Source organism: Lottia gigantea (genome assembly GCF_000327385.1).
Source record: "Lottia gigantea unplaced genomic scaffold LOTGIsca_224, whole genome shotgun sequence".
Classification (NCBI taxonomy): domain Eukaryota; kingdom Metazoa; phylum Mollusca; class Gastropoda; family Lottiidae; genus Lottia; species Lottia gigantea.
In genome coordinates this window covers 47,413-71,292 of record NW_008708594.1, presented here as the reverse complement: position 1 = coordinate 71,292, position 23,880 = coordinate 47,413, and the positions used below count along the sequence as shown (strand labels likewise).

Genomic DNA, 23,880 nt, shown 5'->3' with positions numbered 1-23,880 from the left:
TGAAATTAATGTGTAGGCAGTCTCTACTGTACTATTATAAAACTAACCATGCCTTGGTTCTTTTTTCTATTTCCCCTGACCCTTTTAAGTTTCTATGATCTTTATTGATATCGGGTTTCCGCCTTCTGTTTCTACGAATGATTTTCAATATTCAGAATTTTTAATATTTTTCACTGACGTGTATTGAGCATGGTCGATGAATACATGTGAACTGTATTATAGTCCACCACAAAGGCTATTCACTGGACATTGTGTTCATTGTTGCTAATGCATTATGTTTCTGTAAAACGAGGGCGTTTAAAGAGTGTATCCATTGCAATGAATGAACCCAAATATTCTTTCATACATTTGTATTATGCTATTATTTTCAAGGACAAGTTTAAGGGTCGTTGCTGTGTCGCTGAAGGAGAATATTAACAGTGGTGGCTCATTTTTGTGTGAAATATATATATTATTTCATCGTAATATTGTAATAATATTGATAGAATACTCTATTAATTGCATTAAATGTAGGATATAAGCCTTTTGTTTTCAAATTTATGCCCGCTGACCAAGCAAATCTCAACCCTTAATTTAGAGGATGGTACAAATTGAATTCCCCCCAATACACACACCTCATTGCAAACGGCACTGGCTTCATCTGTAATGAGCGATATTTGTATGCATATTCTTCCATAGTGTGGCTTTAACAATCCATATCTAGCGTGACAATGTTTTGATTCAAGATCTCTAGTCAATAGGTAACCAACATAAATAAAATATTCATTGAGTCGTTCTAAAATATCTATATTTCATACATAATAATAATCAAATAATCATAATAGTGTTATATAATGTCCGAACTAGGCGATGGTCGACCTCTAGTTATATTGTAATCTTTGAAATCTCCATTAAAAATTTACCAATAACTTGTGGAAGTTGATTAAATTCGATCACGTGACTGAATAGTCCAGCCCACCGCGGGTTTATAAACGCTGACTATCGCGATGATAACCATGTGAGCTATCTAGTTTGGTACCAAGTCACTCGGTTATAGGAATCACTTCGTTTACATTCATAAAATGGCTTTTACCTTAGTTTTGACTTTGTCTATGCTGGGATATTGTTCGGCTGCTGGTGGATCTTGTAAGTTATTTTAATTATTCTTTCAATTTATGCAGTCATTCATTCCACTATTCTGTAAAATCATTTTCACGACAGTAAGAAATCGATGGGGAATACAGAAATGTCTGAGACAGATTCTAGTTTTTCTAACATCATGATAAGAAATATATTTTAAGATTCCTCGAAGAAAAACATTATAAATAGAAAAGAGAAGAAAATTGAGGCACAAAATTAAATGAAAGAGTTGACACTTTTCGCTTCTCTTAGGATTTCCTTTTAAAATTTGCAAAACAGTAAAATTAATATGATATTGCTCAAAACTATGTAAATGGATTGAAAACTACTTCATTGGCTACTTTGAGGGATGGAGTGAGGGGAGGTTCGCTTAACGACTCCCCAGTTTGAAATTTTTAATAAAAATTAATCGTTTGATTATCTCAATTATTCTGATACTTGAACCTCGTGTTACCTACTTGCCTATTGCTAAAAACCTAACCTGGAATTCTCGACATACTAGGAAGGGACAAAAATACGAAAGCACAGGCACTGAAAAGTTCTTTTGAATAGAAAAAAAGATATGCTTAGGTAATTAAGTGTCAAAGTTCTGAAAACATTAAAAAGGATAATCATAATGTAAAGAAGCGGTGAAATCATTTTGAGATCTTATTAAATAGGGATTGTCTCTGATTAATATGACGATGTTTCAGTGGAAGTTTATTGAAAATATGATTTATTATGCACTGGATGCTCGCTTTCTTATTTGTTTCAAAACTACATAATTGAACTCCGATTGTCAAATCATTAACTACTTTGGGTTAACTGTCTTAATCGTTTTGAATAATTTCTTAATAGGTCTTTTGGTACAAATACATTGTATGTAATTAATTAGTACTAAGTGTTTACTAAAATGATTTTTCATTTTTTATAAATTTTACAAATCAAATTTTTAAATCGATATTAATCCACTCAAAGCCCGAATAAATCTCAAGGGTAAAGTCATCCTTTTCTTAAGTTGATTTAAGTCAATCGGTAAGTCAAGAGATTAGGTTATCCGTTTTCTGAAGAGGTTTTCCATGGGTTTTGGAACACTTCTAGCATGGAGTCGTGCTTTATTTGCATCATTCCCGGTCACCTCTTTAGTTTCGTTTCGTAACTTGGCAACATGAAAAGTTTTTAATGCATATCAGACATTCTTGAATAAATAGTTAATATCAATTGTTATAAAATTGAATTTCACTTAAAAAGTCTGATAAGCATCTCACTGCAATTTAAAGGGACATCAAAGATTTCTATCTGATCTATTTTATTTACTGTACTGTATAATGATTTTAACACATAGCAATTTAAAATTTAAACTACCTACAAAGGCTGTTTGATGTATTGAGACAATTCTAGTCAACTCTGGTCTTCTTTCCACTTCGACTATGAGCAAGAAGATGCCACAGACATGTCGAAGGCAACAGAAACTTAAGTAATACGATCCGAAACCTAACAGAAATGCGAATAAGAGGGAGAAGTGGAGGGGATTAATGAAACACCATTGTCCTTGCCGGCATTCCTAAAAGCACATTTGCATAAGATAGCCACCCGTCAAAAGATCCATCACTCGTGTTCCAGTCCTTGGGTTAAATATTGATGGAGTTCCTGATTTAGTTTATACTTTAGTAATGGTAGATTATTATTCCTCTAGCTTGAAGACAAACTTATAGTTACAATATTGACGTGTTTTCTTACTTGGTCCATAGTAATTGCCGAAATTAGTCCTCTTGCTAGAAGTAATAATAGTTAAAGTTCTGACTAGAAATCTCAGCAGTCGATCAATACTCCCGGTGAATCATTGAGGAGAAATCACCGATAAATCATCACAGCTCTTAACGATATACAAAGACTAACTGTTTCTCTTCTAATCTCTTAATTTATTTGGACAGGATGGTCATTGAATTGGATTAGAAAGTTGACGTTCGATATGGTCGAGTTAACACTGGACATTATCTGTGTCAGTTTGACCTACGGCCAGTATTTACTGTGTTCATGTGTTAACTATGGGGTCAGATCACCGGGCTCGGTTCCAAGAGCTCAGAGGGGTCTGATGTGCTACGACTCTGAAATAATTTCAAGGAATATTTTTATTCAAAAGCAGTATCATTTTTGTCGTTTTGAATTAATAAAATGATCCAATCTGTTAGAGTATTCTAACGTTCAGTTAGTCATTGGGATGGTGGCCTCAGGAGACCCATTGATTCTATAGTGCATAGAGTTGCTCAATGGTCCCCTAATTGTGCTGATATCTTAGCAACATTATTATTAAATATAATTACAAAGAATGACTTCAAATAAAGTAACGCCTATATGAATTGTTGAAGAAAATATTTTCGATATAGATATTTGAACTTTGAACTGTTGATATTGGCCGATTAAGAATTCAAATGACATTAATAATCCACCGTTCCTTATTAGGAAATGACACTATTTAATGACTTAAGTCGGACCCTTGACCGTTACTACCAACCGGAACAGACCACTAATAACACAATAACCAATCTGTGTAGAATTTGAATTGATTAAATCATATCCTGACTTCGGACGGAAATGATGTTAATGAGAAGTTATGATACTAATCTCTGAGATATTGATATTCTGGATCGACTCAACTTCACAATGTCCAGCTATTACAAACTGTCTCATACCTTGACTGCAATAGTCACCTTTTTTGTATCGCGGAAGTTTGTAAATGCACCGAGTTGATTTCATTGTACGCCAGCGAATACAGTCAATCAGGTATCCCGAAGTAGGTATTTCACATTCTCCATAAATGAAGTTTAAAGAGGAAAGGTTGGATTTTAGTTCGTAATAGCTTGAGATAGTTAAGAATCAAATATCTTGGTCATTTCCTCAATACAATGGCAAGAACTTCCTTTTAAAACGGTACAGACAACACAAATATTAGCGCATTCCCTCAATATTTAAGTTCTCATGGTTAGCTCTGTAAATTGACCTAAAAGTTGCACCGGAAGATTCGAAATCATTCAAATTGTAATAGCTTCTCTAAATAATATCTGAATAATGCATTCCATTTAAACCGCGTCTATTTTAAATTTGCATGCCTATTTCTGGATTTTGAATAGTGATATTCCTTTCTAGGTTGTACCAAAACATTCAGGCTTCGATTAGTTATATCCGTACATCAAACAAATGAACAAAACCGTATGAATACACAATTATTATATTACCACTAGTAAGGCTATTGTTTAGAATTTTAATGAGCTATGTGACTCAGTAAGAATTTTAATGTTATTTTAAAATTTTGTAACTTTTCAAGTGCGGATGTAACCCAACAATAACCGTTTGATATCAATTTCTAAATCATGGTTGTTTGTCATCAAAATATTTTGATGCTTTAATATAAATAAGCAGGCGTACACTATTAATTAATACAAGATACAAACTTTATCACAATCGAGAATGTGTTAAAGGAAACATGACCTTACAAATAAAAATTAGAAGCTCTGATTGGTTGATATTATTACAATCACTATATCAACCAATCAAATTTCTTGAACAATATTTAAATAGGATATTTAATGTCTGACATTGTGCCCCAAGAGATCTGTAGTTGAAATACTTATCATTATATACTTACTGATTACTATTTTATCAAAACCTCTAGGGTGTAAGACAAGGGGAAGTGTTAAGACATTTATTATTTCTGGTTTACGATAATGGTTTCAGCCACTATGATAAGTCTTGATAAAGTGTGGTGCTTAAAATTATCTTATCTGAAGGTCACTGGCGTTCATCAAAGGATTGGTGGAATTCAGTATTTTCAGTGCTCCGGCCACAAAAAAAGACGACCGATCCCTTTCTAACCCGGATTTCAAAATTTATATTATAAAAATGTCCAGTTATTATTATCTTGAATGAAAATTGACACAACTAAACCCACTCCTTTCGCTGTCCTGTTAAAATGCACACTGCATGGTATTGTCATTAACCGAAACAAGTTCAGAAAGTAGAAAAATTTAATTTTATTTTCGATCTCCAACCGTCGAATATTTTCTTAACGCGCCAAGGCTGTAGCACACAGGAATCCATTTAGACTCTTGTCATCAAGAGCAATAATAAAATTTCAAGACGGCACCCAGTTGGTCTGAGATTGAAGATAAGACTGAACTCTCATTTTATATCACTTTAAAGCGAGGTGTTAATCTAAATCTGACTTTAGATGCTGTAACCTCCAAGAGTTCATCCCATGGTCTAATGAATGTTCCCTTTATTTCCTCATCTATCAAACTATCAATACACGATTAAACAGATTAAACTTTGGACGCCAGTAGGGTCTTGCCTGGCATTGATTAGCTGTGTGAAAGGGAAACTGAGTTGACAAAAGAGATAACCATGAGATAATTGATGAGTTTCGTTTATCTCTTGAACCTCGGAGTCTCTTAAATGGGACTTACGACTGGTTCTTTATTTGGTGATCAACAGTTTGCTTCGATAAGTTTATGCATTTAAAATGAGAATAATAATTGGGATGGTTACGTCACATAACTATTTGTTTAAGTGGAATAGCACGAATCACATAGGTTTGACTTAAAATTGGTATAGTGTAAATCGACGCTTTAAGTGTCGCCGATACACGTCAATTTGTTTTAAACAAAAACCTCTTTACAATCACTTAAACTTATTCGATCTAATATCTAACATTTTCTCTTTCGTAGGGTCAGTTTGTTTTCAATGGACCGAAATATGTCAATGTCCACTTTCAGAATGTCAATATTTAAGCAATAGGTGTTAAGTTTTTTATAATCTGTTTACAAACTTAAAGTAGTGAAAAATGTTAAAAGTGTAATTAAAAGCTACTTTGTAAGTTACGATTGATGACCGAATGACCCGACTCCCAAGATTTATCGACTAGAATTACATGTTTCTATTTCGCCAAAAACAGAAATTCTTATTCTCGAAAACTAGATGTTCGTCATGAAAGTGGACTTAAAGTTAAAAGGAGATTTACCCACTTTTTATTTTACACATTGATCAGAATTTTATTTTAAGACAGAAATGTCGGAGAATTTAATAATTTTTTTAATATCATGTTTGTTTGGAGTTGTTTTGACGCTATATTTTTATACCTTAAAAGGACATTTAATTTTATGAGTTCAGTGTTACTGTCATATGATTGGACAATATTTAACACTGGACCTGTAATATTAGCCAATAAAATTAGTTTACTATTATAAAAAATATGGACTTCATATAATTGATATATTTATGTTTTTTTGAACTATTCCCATGAGTAGAATAGACCAAACAATATAATGTTCACACAATGAGGTATTTGGTGGTCAATGAACGATAAAAGATATATCCCATAAGGTCTTAAATGGCCGAAATGATTCTTGGTAAATAAGCGAACCATGGACTATTTTCCGTGATAATCCAACCGCGGAAGACACTTATGTTTGTTTTTCAAGTCAAAAGGTCACACCGAATTTTATGGATGAATCTAATATTTTTCTCTCAAGAAGTATCGAATTCACTTTATTTTCTTTTTTAAGGCGACTATATTTCATACGAGAGAATAAGATGCTTAAAGTACATTACTAATACAGAAACATAAAATATATTGATATACTCTTTCTATTCGATAAGACTGTCTGTATGAGCATGTGCAACGTTGAATTAATAAATTTAGAAATAGTATATCTACAGAAGGTTCCTGTATGAATATATGGAACTTTGTGTTGACAGAAAAATTAATATATCTAATGATTCATAATAACTTTTTGATAACACTGTCTGTATGAGGTTTAGTTAATAAATTTAGAATTAGCATTGCATGTATGAGTAAATCACGTCAGGAATAGCATTATCCATAATGTTCTTTGCCTTAAGCTATGCTTTATATTTGTCTGATACTAACTATCGGGCGTAAAACTCCAGTGCATCAAAAATTAATCGTTTATTTTATCGTGTCAGATCATTTGCTTGTGAGACAATTTATAATCTTATCGTTTCATACACTTGAGAACCGAACATGCTATGCTGTGTAATAATTAATGAAGCTTCGCGGGAGGTAAAGATAGATCTTAATGAAATGACCGCTTATATTAACAGGGTCACAACTTAAACGTTTACACCGAACTTGGGAAGGTCTCAAACTATAATGTCGTTAAGAGTGCTGAATTCTGGATATTTAAATTAATATTATCATCCGATTTTATTCTTGAAATATGTAGACATCCACTTAAACTTACTCTAAAGAATATCAATGGTATTTATTTTGGCAAAGTTTGATCTAATACATTAAAATAGAATATGAAATATGTTGAGAGTGAGATGACATATCATTCATCTCATCAACTATGTTTACAGCGCTTTTTAACTTTGTTTGCGCTTGTATGCGCTAGTTTGCTCATGTTTGCGCTAGGCTTGTTCTCTCTTGTAAATGCTTTGTAGTTCTCGTTTGCGCTTTTCAATCACACCACAAAGTTGTCAGTGCTCAAAATGTATTCATGATATTCATAGTATTACTTGACAAAATACCACTAAGGAACTCCTGTAAAATATTTCTCAATTTTAATTAGTACGGCTTGGAGTAAGTGGGCAGTAGAGATCTGATCTGTAGGCTAATGACAACGTTATTTAAAAATGACAATTTTTAATGGAAATTAACTTGAATATTTGAGTTGCTAGTTGAAACGGCATTAAAAGAATAGAATAAACTCTAGTTCAAGTAGATAAATAGGTAGTTGTCATACATATTAAATGTGAAAAGTTCCCTTTCAATAGAAGCACTGATTTAATAATATGTCATTAGATAAAAAAAAACATTTAAACAAATTTCGTTTATTTCATACATTTGTGATCGTAAAATAAGCTAATGGAAGTGTACCACCATGCATTGCGCAATAGGGAGAAAGATTTCTGACCCTAATTAAGCTAATGACAATCACCACCGTGCATTGTATTCGGAGAGAGAACATTTCTGCTTCTAATTAAGCTAAGACGGCAGTGGTTTACAGTGTACAATGTTGGAGATCCATTGAGGTGTTATGCTTGGAGGAACATTTGAACAAACTTCTGATTAGAAAGATGAATTGAAAGTTTGTTTATCAGAATTATAGAAACCAGGATGATGTCTGTTATTGACACCGTATTGTATCAATCTCTGACAGTTGTTGTTCTACCTAGAGGCTGTATAATGTTCCCGCCTGTTCTGACTATATGATATAATACAAACTGACATTCCCATATACCTACTGGCATTACAGACATTCCATAATATACAGAGTATTACGTGCGTGGGGAAACGTAATTTAAATTCATCCAGTACATCGATGAAATTATTAACTGGTCTCTTTATGTATCTCATGTGAATGGGTACTCTTGTTTATGAAAAATATGACTTATTTTACACCGACTGATTGATGTTGTCGAGAATCTTGTCTACCAGCTTGCCGTTGGGCCAAATCTCTTGAAATTGATCTTTCCTGTATAATTTGAGCAATTTGATCTGAAATGATATTACATGCATCCCGGAGCGTATAGGAAACCCCTTGTGTAGAGAGACGAATTGAAGCCTTGTTGTATACTGCGTGCAAAATAATTACCGAATAGTAGGAGAAAACAAAAAGGAAAGCAAAAGCTGCGCCTGACGAATATTATCTTATAAATGTGGTATTCAGAAAATTGCGAATATAAACCAAACTGTTTTCTACCAGCTGTAACTTGGTATTTTATTCTATAAACAATGGTTACCAGATGGTAATATAGGCGACTGTAAATGTCATTACAATCGTCAGAACACCAGTAATGTTAAACTAACCTGTGATGACATTCTCTTCTGTATTTTTACGACAAGAATAATAAAAAGTTTGATGTTAATATGTTTAGTGAACATGTAGATTTGGTGAATCATAGCCTATCATTACGCCATATTCCACCAAAAAACAAACTTACTCTTAAAGTGATATCCTAATTTCAGATATTGATTTCGCCCAGTACTATTTTTAGGAAATGAATATTCGAGTTCAGCTCGACTCCAGGTGGCTAGTAAAAGAAATAATTCTCTATTAATAATGTACCCCAGATAAGAATTTATAGCAACTGGTGATATAGTTTATTGTGGAATTAGAAAAACAGTTAACAAGATTTATGTAACTGAAGCGTGGGGTTAATGTATATAACACAATCGCCTGTAGTGTTATAACTACTAAAACTAGATATTGAAGATATCTTCCATTGCAAAACCTAGACACTGAATGGCAATAACGCTCGAATTATAAGTATAACTTATAAATCCTAATTGCAGTGCGTTCTCTAGTTATATTAGGCCTACCATTGCTATAGGTTGCAGGCAATTATTGAGACGGCTGCACAAATGCAGCCTAGACCCTTCCCACATCTCATGCTTTGAGGATCTAGATAGATATAGTAGATACGTTCCACCTACAGCCTAGAGATATATCACACTCATTTGGTTTCTGTTTTAGTCCTGTAGGAGACGGAATGTACAACTCATCTTTCAATAGAAGAGACCTGTATTCCCCGATATTTCGTGGTGTTAAAACTTATCTTCCCAATCAAGGAAATAAAACTCGATGACAAATTTATTAGAGGTGATTTCTGTCTCCACAGATCAAATAGCTTTATCATCTGCCCGAAGGAAACAGTGACGTAGATCAAATAGTTGGCCACTTCCGGTACAAGTCAGCTTCCTCGATGTAACTTTGGATGGTTCTCTAGTCTTTATTTGCTTGTATCAGACTTATCACATCCGGTTATTGATTTCTACTTAAAAGAAACGAAATTAATGGAGTTTTACGTCCTATTGCTTAAAGGAGAGAGTATCTTTCAGACTCTCTGGTAGGAAGAGACGTTGTAAAAGCCTCTATTCGTTCGGATGGGACAATAAACCGAGGCCATGTGTGCTTCAGGTGTGCATGTTAAAAATCCCTCATGACAGCTGGAAATCGAAATGGAGTCGATAGAGCTAATATAATATATTTTATTTTTTTATGAGCAACGACCATTCTCATGTCCTTATGAGGAGGAAGGTAGGGTTAATGAAATGGAAGAGTTTGAGTATGGCATTTGATAATATATAAATGATAAGCAACTTAGTTTGCAATGCATGGCAAGTGTCAATATTTGTAAATACATGTCATTATTCTGAGTTGGTCATGTACTCATTTGAATTTCGCCATGCATCTGTTGATTAAACTATAAATATTTTATTTACAGTTAATTTGTTATTAATGAGTGATAGCAATGGTAGCATAACGTTTTATTTATATTCAGTTTTTTCGTTAAATAACGGAACTCAATGTTATGGTATGCTACTCCCAAGTTGTAGTGTACACAACGTTTCAAAAATCTACATTTATCATCATTAGGTGAATTTGTTTAGTTTATGATAGAATGATAACATTACGCATTGTTTACATTTTTTTCAATAACGGAACACAATTTTATGGCAAAGACCTACTACTCCTGAGATTTAATGTACACAACATTTCATCAATTTACATTGATTTACATAAATTCATTTTCTTTAAGTTGAGTTATAAAATAGTAAAATTACGACATATTTGACATTAAACCAATTATTGTTTATTATTTTTACACGCATCATCTCAAACCTTTTGTTTTTGTTTCTTACTTCATGACCTACGCCAGTATCTTATTTAGAATACTATTCTCATCTCATTCTAACATTGAAATCTATAGGTTTTTACACCAGACTTTGTCAGCCTTTGCGTGTTTGCCACTAATAGACAACCGTTATCTCATTATTTTTGAGTACCAAGCTCTTATATTTGCCTCCAGGACATAACTCTCCAGACAGTCTTTTCTACATTCACTGAATAAATTCTTCCTTGCTGTCAAATGGTATAGGTATATCTGGGTTTCAAACAATTTATCATGAAGACGTAACGCGGTACAGCAAGTACTTGCCAGCTTAACCCACCACAGTACACATACTTTTATATCCGAGTTTAAATTCAACAAAGGTCGAGATTGACAAAAAAACTATCAAGTGAAAAGTACAAACATTTAAGTACAAGATAAGAGGCGCGTTTTTAATCTTGTTCACTGTGCACACTTCATTACCTAGAGTAATGAATATATATAGGTAATGACAGCGTTCTTTCTTTGGTCTCGATTTTCATAGGCACAAGAGTCAAGCAAATAAAGTTCTTATATATTTAAATCGTAGGGCTTTAATGAATGAGACTTGCATAACGATTTGATGCTAGATATACAATACAGTCGTTTAGATACCTCAGAATCATTTAAATGCACGTCTTCACAATGTCAAGATATTTCTCGCTCGTCTACTCCCCTTGACTACAATAGCGACCTTTCTTGTTTCACAAAAGTTTGTAAAGGCAGCGATTTGAGAATACAGTCAATCAGAGTCTGTAAAAAAAATTGCCAGCGTGTAATCATGGGCTACGATTGGCTGCGTTTAGATGCAGTTCGTAAAAGCTTGACATTGTGAAGATGATAAGATCACTGTTACTTCAAATTTCAATTGATCTTCGAATCAACCACTTTATAAATGCATTTTTGATCGTTCGTTTTTTTCTCCTTGACCATGTAAGTGATTAACAGCATGTCAAGGTTTTGTTCTGTTTGTACTAGAGTCTTTGGCGATTATGACGAAGGACGTTGATATTTATGGGGGAGCATCATCAGAATCAGTTTGTTTCAGGCAAAAAATCTGTACGTAACATTTACAATTTCCAAAAAAATGAATCAAGAGAATGTAAGAGAAATTCGTTTGGTATTCTGTGAGAGATATATAACATAATATCAGATACGATACATGTGTCGGCGCGCTGGTGATATTTAGAGACCTTGACAGAGTTCTTCTGGTGCACATTGTTTGTAATATGCTCTGTTGGTTAGTGTATGACAAGGAAATATTAGCTTAGTTATGTAATACGAGTAACGAAGAAATTTTTAAGGGGGGAGGGGTGTAGTTATAAAGCTTCTGGAAATATTTCGATCGCTGAACCAAGAAAATAAGACTGGTGCAGTTGGACATTGAAAAAGAGAACACAAGTGCTGTTAAGTCCAAATTGCTGTGTTATAATCCCAAAAGGCAGCCCTTTTAATTAGCCCAAAATTTCCCTCAGCGAATTCTGCACTTCAATATCAGTCTAAAAGGGTGCGTTCCATTTGAATAAGTTCATGTAGTAAAATTTTCTTTCATACATGATTATGTAATTTGTATTTTTTCCCATCTTGTCTGAAAAGAACACGCCAGTCTCACGAGGGCGAAGTTATTATGGTTTATTATGTTGTTTTATAAATATAAAATCTTGTGTTGACATTTAAAATGACTCTTATATTGAAATGAAGCAATTAAGGTATACAGACCGAACTATGTTTTCAAGAGAAATGAAGAACTCCACTACCTTGTACGTGACGGATTATCCAAGCCGTATAATGCCCTATGAAGGGTGAATTATAAGATAAAATGTATAAGTAGCTAGTTTTATTGAATGATTCAATAATAAATTTCTAATAGTTCCTTTCACCGCGAGTTTTAACTTCTTTTTAATAATATTATAAAGATTTAAAGCAATAACTCTTTCTTATTATCTTATATGTTATGTTATATATCACCACTATGCCCTTTTAGGTTTCTGATTTGGCTGTGATTCCGTCCTGTCTGTATGTACGCTTTTAAACCGACGGTACCCCCTTTGTGGAGTCAGGTGAAGATGGTCAATACTTCAATCGCTTCCCTTCAATAACGTATTTAGTTTCCCCTCAGGTCCGTAATTGTTCTATTTTGAGCACTTTGATGATCATCTTAGGTCATCTGCAATTCCTTGGCTTCTTGGAGTCCTCTGGCAGTTATTTACCAGATACAACCCAACTTGCCATGAATTATTTTGTGAGTCTGTCACAGAGATCATTCAATATATTGGCTTTAAGTCCAAAAAGGGAGCTACAATACTTCAACTACAATAATTAAACATTATGCTATTCATTGGTTTATATAATCTATTGCATCGGCACGTGTCTTTTCACGAGTTTCGTCTCCTGACTAATAGGCATGGTTGTACCCTGTTTGCACCGTATTCTTTATCACAAAAACCATGTATAAATACCCGTGGAGTAATCTAGCTCTATCAACTGTTTAATGAACCGTAACAGACACGTTCGATCACATGGCAGTATTCAAAACACTTAATCGATTTCATTTTATAACTGATATCCATGTCTCCTTGAACGATACATGGTGAAATTTTGACGACATTTTGGTCTTCTGTATATCAAATGTTGAATTAAAGGATTCACAAAGCTTTGGACTTTTTCCCTCAATATGCAACAAATCTTAGGAGGAAGTTTAAATAGAGCATTGACTCTTCTGCCAATTTTTTGATTTAAAATTAAATAAATTATATTACTATAAAATAGGGTAATTCAAGAATTTCCGTTGTATAAAACTTGCTGAAATTTATCTAACCACTGATATACAATTTAACGATCTGGACAAGAATACGCTATCCGTAAGGGTCAGGCGATTTCGGACTAGAATGCTTATGAACCAAAACATATGAAGGCGAGAATATATTGAAGGTGACACCCATTAAACTTAATGATTAATTGATGTAAAGAACCTGTATGAAGCGTACAATGCCCATTGATATCACTTTCCTTCTCTTATGACTGTTTATACATGTTTTAGTTCATCCGAATGATAGTATCAAACATTTTGATCCCAGGCCTTGAAAGAGTTCTTTAACCCGTTCAACGTATTTATATACAATCTCGTTCAACCATGGCGGATACCTTGAGAAATCAGATCTTTTATTGTTACTATTTTTACAACTCTCCCCAAAATATACTTACAAAACAATATAAATCACTCGTGTTTATCGACAAAAATAATCGTACTTGACATTGAATATTTAGAACGGTGATTATTCGACAATCATTGATGTTTGGGATGGAGTTCGTGTCTTCTTATTAGAATAGAACTCCCGAAAAGCTTACAAAGGCGACGTTAAACGTCAAACCGTTCTAAAAAGGGAGACTACTGAAACTTTCGCCACTTCCGGTTGCGAGGTAGATTATTTCTTATAGATTACATACTAACCAGGTTTCTTATACATATAAGATTTGATTTCGGAAGCCACAATTGCAGTGCTTTGAATAAAAAGCGCATACTCTTTTGGTAGACCCCTGACTTTGTCACTCATTTTTATCTTCAATGACCCAGGGTAGCTTTTAGACTTATTGAGGTCTCTTTAATTAAATTTTGTCAGCGTCCGGTCTTTTCTTATAGATGAAGATTTGGATAGGTACATGTCGTTTGTCTACTTATTATTAAATCTTATTTACCACTTAAGAGATGGGTTACGCGACTAAACTCGTTTAAGGTTTTTATATCTCAATTACAAGGATTATCCGGACAGTTTAGGGTCGCAGCAGGAGATTAACGATGTTTTTTTCGTATGTTTTTTTACTCATGGACGGTCCTTGCTCGAGAGCCGAAAGCATGACCATTTCACCTTTCCTACATCAACCTACAGTGTTATACATGATCTATCTTTGTAACGTATTATGGTTCGTTACTATGTTCTAGATCACGTTGTTTTTCAATATGTAATTCTTTTGAGATTATAATCGTTATGTTAAACTGTTAGTATCATAATTCCCAATATGCCAATAAAATTTCAAGAAAATTTTGATTTAAGCTTACTAAATACATGAGGATCGAGGCTGTTCTCTCTTAACTGGATATCATTAGGATATAAAACTTCATTTCATTTAATTTAATTAAGATTGGACACGATTATTAGACGTATCAGATATAGCTGGTGATAAAGTCACCATAACTCTATTTAAGATGACCTACACCAATGACAATCATGATACCACAATCGACAGCAGGTCATTGGCGGTGACACTGTCACTGTCACAGGTAGCCAGATAAACTGACTACTTCCGATCTAATCAGAAGCATAAGCCAGGCCTTTAAATTAATCACCCTCCGTCTAATTCCTATTAAGGATGACCTATACCAATGACAAGACTATCGATAGCAGTGACACTGCCACAGGCCAGGTTTAGGACATACAGATAAACTAACTACACCCGATCTAATGTACAGTCTATATATTAATCAAACTCCAGATGATGCAATACAACTTCTCAAAAGCAAGATATCCTGATATGGGTTGTTTATCTGAAACACGTGTTTGTATCATGGGTTGCTTTCTCGCAAATACCATGCTATATAATACGAGAAATACTTAATATTTCATATATTACGATTTTTTGCAATCATTTATTATATTGTCACCATGGTCTGAATGTTAGACAGGACCATGAATTGGGTCTAATTCTGACTCGTTTAAAATAAATAGTTTATTATCATTATGAATGCTTTAATAAAGGACATTATTTTGATACTTTGGTTCACACAGATTCGGGTGTTGTATTGGTAGGAGAGTTCAAATACCTGTAAATTATTTCTGAGTATTTATAGGGCCTCAGATCACGAGGGAACATCTCCTTCTTTTGTAATGAGGGCAATTACAGTTTATAGAAATAGCGATATTGAACTGAGTAATGAAGTCATGATTGAGTTTGTTCTGCCCTACGAACATGAGATATTCTAAATGTTTTGTGTAAGTACATATGTCCTCATTATATAAATATTGTACCCGACTGTACTCATGATTACAAAAAAACTTGTAACGATGGAAACATGTTCGATATTGAGATTTTGATATTATTTATTTATCACAATGAATGAATAGTTTAAAATCGAATAAATTCCTTACAGCAGCTATAAAGTGTCACTGCCACCTATTTATGTCAATCTGACCATTCGACTAGGGCAGTGGCGGAGCCAAAGGAGAGACAGAGAGGGCAGCCGCCCCCTCGCAGCCCCGAAAGCTAGTTTTTTGGGCAAAACTCTCATAAATGGTTAGAAATTCGTGCAATTCAGACAAGTTCGTGCAATTCGGACGTAATCCTGGCCATGGACTGGGGAAATAACCCGTCTTCTGGCGACCCACTGCTGTTGCTTGCTGGCTAACCCGAGGGCTCAGGGTTCGAATTCGGCATAGGTCGAAATAATGACTTTTGATATTTCCCTGTCAGTGATGCAGGTTGGAGTGGCGGGCATGAAAAAAAAAACTTCCAATAGCTCGGATGGAACAATACATCAAGGGACTCCACAGTTCGAAATCGAAAAAAGAGCAGATTAATTCAACTGTCCTGGCAAAAGTTGCCTCATTGCACACTGCATGGCGTTTCCCGTCTTCATTTGCCAAGCAGATGCGGAATTATAAAACGTAAAAATCCATTTCTGATAAAGATTAAATCTTTGGCTGGATCGCAAGTTTTGACGATCGATCTGATAATTGTTAATCTATATGTACAACAGAGATTTCAAGATTCTATATTTTGATGAAATGATAAGAAAATAGAAAAATAATCAGATGAAAACACTGATTAATAAGACTTAATATTCATGATTAATGAACTTAATATTCATGATATATGCTAATTAATATTAATGATATATGCTAATTAATTCTAGATCAAAATCATTTTTAATCTGCATGTTTCAATATTTAAAAGCAATGTTTGTAATAAAAAATTCAAAATGTCATTATGATCTGAATTTACTGTTATGTATGAATCACACACTTCACAATGAATGTCCATAGTAAATGGAATCTTAAAAAACAGAAAAACATTTTCTGTTTGATTGCAATACAATTGATAATGCTTAGGAGTTTCTTTCCATAACAAGCTACAGTTTACCTCATTGTAAGGAGCAGGGCCCCAAAAATATTTGCAATCAATTGTGTCGCAAGTATAGCATTTCTCAATGTATTATTTCACATTTACGACTTAATTCTTATCTTTGTGGAACATGATCCAGAACTGTTAAAACCGAGCTGTTATTCCAATCATTAAGTGTCTGTGATGCCATATCAAGACAAGGGGTCTGGGTTTTAATTAAAACTAATGTTAAAAGTTGTAGAAGATAATTTACGATGCTCTGGTGAAAAGAGTAAACGAGGAAACCGTGTTATAGTCTAATGTAAATTGTTTAGAATTGGCTCAAGTTCTAATATAAACTCTGCTTAAAGCGATTATAACGGCTTAATACTTTACTAATACTTTACTAGGATAATAATTTACTAATACTTTACTTGCATAATACTTTACCAATACTTTACTTGCATAATACTTTACTAATACTTTACTTGCATAATACTTTGCCGGTACTTTACTAGGATAATAATTTACTAACACTTTACTTGCATAATACTTTACTAAAACTTTACTTGCATAATACTTTACTAATACTTTACTTGCATAATACTTTACTAATACTTTACTAGGATAATAATTTACTAACACTTTACTTGCATAATACTTTACTAAAACTTTACTTGCATAATACTTTACTAATACTTTACTTGCATAATACTTTACCAATACTTTACTAGGATAATAATTTACTAACACTTTACTTGCATAATACTTTACTAAAACTTTACTTGCATAATACTTTACCAATACTTTACTTGCATAATACTTTACTAATACTTTACTTAAATAATAATTTACTAATACTTTACTTGCATAATACTTTACTAATACTTGCATAATACTTTACTAGTACTTTACTTGCATAATACTTTACTTGAATAATACTTTAATAATACTTTACTCGCATAATACTTTACTAATACTTTACTTGCTTAATACTTTACCAATACTTTACTTGCCTAATACTTTACCAATACCTTATTAGCCAGATTTCTAAAATGTTTGAAATTTAGCCAATGCAGCAAAGCCATTATGATTCTGCTGTCAACTGTCTTTTTTTTCTTTCATTTCGCCAACGAAGCTTCTTGTTTTAAGGGTAGGATTTCAGTAATGTAATTTCTGTGGTAGGTGTCGCTCGTGAATGTTAACCCTTTCGGAACAATGCAATAATTTTCAAACACCTCCGTGAAGAAAAAGTTGGACTCAAAATTTGAATTCATCAATTTCAACAAGACATTAATTAAAATAATACCGACTAGTTCCCTTTAAAACACCAGATTTTCTTAACATAATTTAATATTAAGTTAAATATTTATGAAATAATTTAACATTAGAAATATTTCAATGATAGTTCGTGTTGGGTAATTGAATCGTGATTTAGAAACATGCAGTAAATCCAGAGATACTATTTTTTAAATGAGGAGTGTATCATTCTAACTCGTCTTCGTGTTGTTTATGTCCAGAATAAAGTAAAGGATATTTCGCAATATTCACCATCTTTCTACTTGAATCTTCGGTCAAAATGATTAACATTTCGATAGTATTCAATTGACTAGGCTCTAAAATGGGTTCGTATAATCCTGCAATCAATATTTGATAGTATCCTCCAGAGGCTAAGTCGATTATTGTCGTAAAAATATGAATAATGATCAGTAGAATGTGGATAGTGATAGGCATCAGTCCCAGCATCATCACCATTGTCATCCGCAGCTACATCTTCATGATCACCTTGATCCACAGCATGTCAATCTCCACTTTCTTCTCCGATGATCATCATATTCACCATCATCAGCAGAATCATCAACATCTTCCTGATCATCATTCTAACCATCATCCGTAGCATGGTCATCCATGGTCATGAAATTTGCATAATTGTAATCACTATCTGTAGCAACAGCGGTTTACCATAAGGGTCTGAGAATGTGTGTGATCTTGCTTAGCATTCCATGCATTAGAATATGTTTCATTTCAAATTGATTTTTTAAAGATCGGTAATGACCATATTTGGAGTCCGTTATGATCACAAGGTTATGTATTTTTAGCTAAGATTATTGAATTATTATTTATGACGATTTTTTTTAAATACAACATTATTGATTATCGTTCTTTCTTTTTCAAGTATGGGGTTATGAAAAAGATGGTGCCGCAAAATGGAAAGATACCTTCGCCACTTGTGGTTTGAACTCTCAGTCACCTATAGACATACAGACTGAAGGTGTTGTAGTCAAAAACGATCTGGGAACCTTCAAGTTAACAGGCTATGGTGGAAGTATTGGAATGAACATGAGCAACAACGGACACACTGGTAAGTAATCTAAAGGCCATTAGCGTTTGGTATCGTAGCATCAAGTTACTGATGCGATAAACGGGAGATACGCAGTAGTGACAATGATTGCAACTGAGCCACACGACATCTCTTTTCAAATTAGGAAGTCCTAGATAATAGTTCAGATAAATGTTATTTGAAACAGTTTTCAATGACAGCGATAAGATCAGTGCCTATAGGAAGAGCATGGTGTATAAACTACAGTCTGTTTTATGTCTATGAAATCTTTTACATTTTCCTTACAGCCAAGGTGGTATTCAACGGTGATCTGTACGTAGAAAATGGTGGACTCCCAGCTAAATATAAACTTGCTCAGTTCCATTTCCATTGGGGATCTGACAATACTAAAGGTTCAGAACATATTATCAACGGAAACGCTTTCCCAATGGAAGTAAGTTAAATTTTATCATTGTTTTAAATCTGAAGAGTACAAATAAAGAAAAGGAAAACTTTGCACGATTTTGTTTCAATACTGTTGTTGTTGGAAATCAAAAGGAAGCTCACCCGATGGTGAAACAAAATTTGGTGCGTCAAAATTGAAGAAAATGTACTTGTAAGTTCTCACGTGTTGTTATTACAGTCCAGCAATACGTTACTTGATAGCTAAGCATAACAGAGCTTAACAGAGAAAAACAAACAAAGTGCAACATATAGAATAACATAACATAACGTACTTTCTACTTTAGGTTCATTTTGTTCACTTTAAAGATTCACTCGGAAGTCTCGGAGCGGCTGTCAGCGAACCAGAAGGTCTAGCTGTACTTGGATTCTTCTTCGAGGTAAATGAATACAGTCAAACAGGTCCCCCGTATACAAAAGGATCTTTCAATGAACAACCAGTAAAAATGCCATCTTAAACCAATTTAATCTCTATTCTTTTAATTCACAAGCGACGTCCGTTATTAATTTGATGTGAATTTTTTTTATATTATCATCCTTAGTCTTGAACATGATGTGATTGATAATCTGTGCTGCTAACAATGTTTAGGTTCTATCACTTGACTGCATGTAACAAAACAAAGGGAAATCCACTGTCGCACTGTTGTTAGCCTATGTCTTATGAATGCCGAGTTGAATTTGTATATTACCCGTTGCACCTTCTGATGCGATAAATAAACATTCACAAGAAATAAGAAAAGCAAAGGAATAATGTTAATATATCAAATGTTATATTTCAGATCAGCGAGACTGACAATAAAGTTTTAAACAACATCATTGATCATTTGGCTAATATTACTGATCCTTCAGGTGAATTCATAGTTATTTCCCTTGTTAATGTTACACAATCTCTTATTCTTGTCTTCCATTGAGCGAGCAATGACAAACACGCAAGAGCATCCGCAGAATCCACCGGGGACAAAGAAATGTTGAAAATTAGACATTGTAATGATGCCTTCTAAAGTATATCTGAATAAATGTGTAACGGTTATTCAGGTTATAGATCTTAGCATTCAGAAAACTACTCACTTTTGCATGTTTTGTCTTATAAAAAGTTTGATCCAATTTTCCAAGGATGTCAATTGACGGCATTTGTCCCATATTTCGAACATCCATGCAAATAGGTACATTTTACAAGGACGAGATACTACCCTTCTTGCTTATTTCCATCTGTTAACGGATCTTTAATGTACCTGTTTATTGTCTCATCCAATCACTGAACGTTTTTTTTAGTCTAGATTTTTGACAAATTTTGAAAATTTATAAAATAAGTTTTATTGCAGGTAACTCCGAGGTTGTCTTGAGTGCACAAAAATTTGAAGATTTGTTGCCCAAAAATTTGGATAATTTCTACAGATATTCTGGTAGTTTGACCACCCCACCTTGCTCTGAAACTGTTGTGTGGACTGTATTCGAAGACACCATTAAAATCTCAAGCAGCCAGGTAAATGGTCTTTCAAATCGTGTGGGTGTTAGCTTATTTACAAAAGATGGTGTAGTGTTTTCCTTTCTCCAGAACGCTGATCGGTTCCATACAATACAATCTAACCAATTCGTTGCATCACAACATCTGTGACGCAAGAAAGTTGGCTATTGCAGTCAATAAGACGAAGTTCGTAATATTTTGACATTGTGCAGATGGTCTGCGATTTGGGCTTCAGATATAAAATCTGACATCGCCGTTATTAAAATGTTCAGGTCAGTTATTACAAATGACATCATAATTTTGGTACGTTTCATATCGATGATTCAAATGTAATGATTCTATTTATTTTTAGATGGCCAAATTCCGAGAAATGTTTTCATCTGAAGTTGACGCCCAAAACAACCACGTCCATTTACAGAATAACTACCGTCCAGTTCAACTGCTACACAGTCGTAAAGTATATTCTAGTCACAATGTTAACAGTGCATCATCATTGAAAGGATTGGGGTTAATGCTTACCTCCCTTATCGCTGCTATTCGTTTATAATTAGTTCAATTAGGCGGAAACCGGGGACAAACAACTCTCTTTATTTCATGTGATCTGATTGGTTAATATCGTAATACCATTGACCAATCAGATCACATGATTGAAGATGCATTTACTTTTTCTGTGACTTATATCTCAAAAACTGAAAATCGGCGTTTAGTTCATTTCATTGGTTTGGTTTCTAAGATGTATTTTAAATTGATATTTATTAACCAATCATATTGGTGGTATTATGACTGTTACGATAGTTAATGTCCTGGCAAAAAACCTCGATGACTGCGGTTCCTCTGAGCTGTGATTTGATATTAATATACATAATCAATTGTACCATAGATACATACAGACAATTTCAGATTACCAATTGTTCTGTTGTTAATATTATTTAACTATTAATCCGAAATTGTCGGTATTTAGTTGTAGTAATCTATACAGCATTTGTATTGTAAATGTATAAGTATAAATATTTGTGCACATCACATCCGGGGAACAATGCCAAACATGAACATGGGCAGTTCTAGGTAGTTCAGTTCTTTCTGATCACAAAGTAAATCTATCTTGTATAGCTTAATTACTATGTATTCACCCCAAATAAAGAAGACTGTTTGTGTAAATGATTTGTATTGTCTCCGGATGTAAGCAGATATCTTTTCTCAAATATATATTAGGAAAATTGTAAATAAACAAATATTAGATATTCGGAGTACAGAAACTTCTATCATCCACTATATATTTGTGAATTTTAAATGAAAAAAGTCAGATATTCGGATTAATTCAATTTTATATTTTCAAATAATGAGAATCCGAAACTTTATCACTCATTATATATTTGTGAATTTTAAATGAAAAAAAGTTTCGGATTAAATTATTTGGATGATTTTTAAGTTGATGAATAATCCGAAATTCTGTCACTTACTATATTTATATTGTATAAAGTGTCACGTGATTTTTATGTTTATTATAAATCTTGTGTTTAATTTGTGGGTTTTTATAAGTAGACGGTGTTTAAAATTAGAATAATTGACATTGCATAATACACAGCTAATACACATGGGCTGCGATATCAACACATTGGTTACGATATCAACACATTAGCTACAATATCAACACTTTAGCTACGAAATCAGTACATCGGTTACGATATCAACACATAGGTTACGATATCAACACATTTACTACGATATCAACATTCGTTTACGGTTTCAAAGCATTGGTTATGGTTTAAAAGCATCGATTGGTGTCAATATGGTTCTTTTTTTCACTCTGAATTATGTCCCTTGAGACCACACATGACGAGTTTACATACCCGGCATTAGTTTCCATTATGGTGTATGAAACTAACTACCGGTACCATAAATCTTATCTCAAAGAAAGACTCCGATGAGAACCCAATATGACTTTATTCAGTTACCTCCCTTTATGCCTATGCCATGTTTTTGTACGCGTTTATTTCAACTTTGTGTTCATTTTGTTTTCCTGATATTTTGAAATCTTGAAATTTCCTTTTTTTTCAATATATTTTTTATTTCTTACAAAATTTAATGTTCTCGTTCAAATTACTAGACATTACGAGTGTGTATGTATGCAATATGTATCTGTTTTGTCATCTGTATTAGAAATCGTACGATCGTGTTATTACTTTGTTTATATTTGCACAGTTGTTACAGTTGGTGACTTTGCTATTTGTGAATAAAACACATTTCTATATCTGATATACAATTTATTATCATTATGCATGTACATTGTCTTGTACATCCAGCCTTCAATTACCGGTTTGTGGAAATCACGAAACATCCCTCGTTCAGTGTGTGACATCTCCACCTTCAAGCTGGCACGGAGAGTTGCGAATTTGTAATAGAACTCCAATAATATCACTGTAGCAGTTTTTATCTGAGGGGTCTAAGGTTGATGCTTCAGCTACAACGAAAGAATGTGCACTCCATTACTACTGAAAGCCTGGGTACATAATTACAATATTCTTATATTACTAGACAGTAGCAATTGCTCTAAGAGTCGTTAAATCCAAGGCCTCTATGGTTGACAGGCCCGTAGCCAGACTATTGTTAGATAGTATGTGGTTGCAGGAATGAGAGGGAGGGGGCAATCGATTTTTCCCCTGTATCCCCTAGGCCAGGTGGTTGGGGCTGTGCGATGATTTACGTTATTGTTGGCAATTGTATTCATGTGATCTATGCTGTGTGGCTTCCTCACACGCCGGCA

At 33.7% G+C, this 23,880-nt stretch overlaps 1 protein-coding gene across 1 annotated transcript; it reads left to right on the top strand.

The window, feature by feature from the left end:
* The first annotated feature begins 1,005 nt into the window (after positions 1-1,005).
* LOTGIDRAFT_239341 (hypothetical protein) lies at positions 1,006-23,372 on the top strand. Its single transcript, XM_009054773.1, has 7 exons — positions 1,006-1,125; positions 19,046-19,231; positions 19,498-19,643; positions 19,939-20,031; positions 20,431-20,500; positions 20,974-21,134; positions 21,469-23,372. Exons 1-7 carry the CDS (start codon positions 1,062-1,064, stop codon positions 21,661-21,663), a joined length of 915 nt encoding a protein of 304 aa, XP_009053021.1. The 5' UTR covers positions 1,006-1,061; the 3' UTR covers positions 21,664-23,372.
* Positions 23,373-23,880: the final 508 nt, after the last annotated feature.